This window comes from Penaeus monodon, chromosome 4 (assembly GCF_015228065.2).
Source record: "Penaeus monodon isolate SGIC_2016 chromosome 4, NSTDA_Pmon_1, whole genome shotgun sequence".
NCBI classification, from domain to species: domain Eukaryota; kingdom Metazoa; phylum Arthropoda; class Malacostraca; order Decapoda; family Penaeidae; genus Penaeus; species Penaeus monodon.
In genome coordinates, this window is record NC_051389.1 from 49331857 (window position 1) to 49334356 (window position 2500).

At 35.1% G+C, this 2500-nt stretch overlaps 1 protein-coding gene across 1 annotated transcript in view; it reads right to left on the bottom strand.

Annotated features, from left to right (window-relative positions):
- Nucleotides 1–2500, bottom strand: part of LOC119572291 — a 14902-nt gene that overhangs the window by 10110 nt on the left and 2292 nt on the right. Inside the window, 3 exon segments of the mRNA XM_037919312.1 lie at nucleotides 1–33; nucleotides 186–202; nucleotides 1292–1413. The exon segment at nucleotides 1–33 is cut by the window's left edge and continues 191 nt beyond it. Coding sequence (XP_037775240.1) covers nucleotides 1–33; nucleotides 186–202; nucleotides 1292–1413 — 172 coding nt within the window.

The window sequence follows — 2500 nt, forward strand, 5'->3', positions numbered from 1 at the left end:
GTGCCCTCTCCTCTGCAAGGTCATCTTCCCCTGCTGTTCCGGAATATTGTGTTCCTCTCAATACTTAAGCGGAAAATGAACCTCAGATGGGATTCGGGAGTGTTAAATCATTACTATTTTCAGAAAGGGAGTGGAATACACCAGGTTTTATATATAATCAAGATAGAAATTTTTATTTTACTTACCAGCAGGCATAGCGAGTCTGAAGTGGTAAAGGTTGTTACAGTTAGACAACAAATGCAAATATTTCACAAGATTCAGAAAATTATAACATTTACTAAATATATACATGTAAGGCCTATGTGAAAATTATTGAATGCAAAACTCAAAAAGATATACATCAAAATATTAATATTACCTTAGTAAACGTACAAACATAGGGATACTAAATCAATCAGTACATTGATAATCAAATATATAAGGGGCTTGCATGATACAGGCCGAAGTTAATTTTATACTGCCAGCAAACTTTTCTACCCTATAAAGATGGTCACACGCACACACATACACTCACACACACACACACACAAACACACACACACACACAAACACACACACACACACACACACACACACACACACACACAAACACTCACACATACAAAGAAAAGAATCTAAAAAAAAAAATCTCAGAGTACTAAGAACACTGCTGATTAGCTACCATGTTTGTATCCCTTTTCTCATATATAGATGGCAAGTATAACGGCGAATTTATATCTTTACAGTGCGTGGTAATAAAAGACTATTAACTGACAAAGAAGTTTGATTATTAGTTATTAGACTGGTTCCTCCCATGTAATTGTAATAATAATAATAAAAAAACTTAGAGGTTTTACACTACATATTTGCATACTTGTTCTCTTATGTATATATATATATATATATATATATATATATATATATATATATATTAATATATATATATATATATATATATATATATATATATATACATTGTTAGGTATACTGATGCAAGAGCTTGGTGTGACATGTCCGAGATCCGTGTTGAATCAGTTAAACAAATTATTATTATTATTATTATTATTTTTTTTAGTAAAGTTATTCATATTCAGAATCGAAGAGAGAGAGAGAGAGAGAAAGAGAGAGAGAGAGAGAGAGAGAGAGAGAGAGAGAGAGAGAGAGAGAGAGAGAGAGAGAGAGAGCGATGGAGAGAGAGAGAGAGAGAGAGAGAGAGAGAGAGAGAGAGAGGAGAGAGAGAGGAGAGAGAGAGAGAGAGAGAGAGAGGGAGAGAGAGAGAGAGAGAGAGACTCAATAACAAACAATAACTTACCTATTCCTGAGTAATTCCCCATCCATACCCAGGATTAGAAGCACAACAAACAACAGAAAGATTATCAACTTCGTAACCCTTGTATTGCCAAGTAAGCGATAGGTCTGCCACAATGTTGAAGCCTGAGGATAGAGAAAAATATAGATCTCTCCTTTACATGCAAATACATGTATAATTATGCATATACATACATACAGACATTCATATACATACATATATATATATATATATATATATATATATATATGTATACACACACACACACACACACACACACATACGTATATGTGTGTATGTATGTATCTATCTATTTATGCATATATACATACACACACTTTCAAACACACACACACACACACACACACACACACACACACACACACACACACACACATATATATATATATATATATATATATATATATATATATATATATATACATATATTTATCTATTTATATATAAGTTTAAGTTCGGCACAGTGGGCCATCATTTTCCGATTCATTCTATCCTCAGCCACTTCCTCTGTCACATCGACCTCATGCACGTCTTTTTTGGTCTTCCTCTTTTTCTCTTGCCTGGCAACTCCATCCTCAGCATTCTTCTGCCGGTGTACTGCACGTCACTCCACAGAACGTGGGCAAATCACCTAGGACTTGCCTCTCTTACTTTTCCTCCTAAGCTTCCAACTTTAGCTGTCCCTCTAATCTCTACATCTTGAGCTCAACAGACTCTAGCTCTGTTTCCTGTCCCTTCGCCAGTGGTACCATTTCCAGTCCATATAAAATCGGTACCAGTATGCTTTTCCTCCATTCATTGGGAATCTTTCCTCCTTTCATGATCTTGTTAAATATTCTTGTTAAGAATGCTACTGCCACTTCTCCCAGACATTTGCATGCTGCTACTGTTACATCATCTGGACCAACTGCCTTTCCGTTTTTCTTTTTCCACATAGATTTCATCACCTTTTCTTTATTAATCTGTTCTACATCCCCATTTACAATCTCTACTACTTTTTATCTCTTTCATTTTCTTCATTCATCAACTCTTCGAACTACTGCTTCCATCTTTTCAAAACACTCTCCTCATTTTTATCTTTTATCATTCTAACTTGCATATCTTTCCCATCCCAGTCCCCCTGTTTAGCTCTGTATAAGTCTTAGTCTCCTTCCTTTTTGTCGAAACGATCGTACAATTCCTAAAATGCCT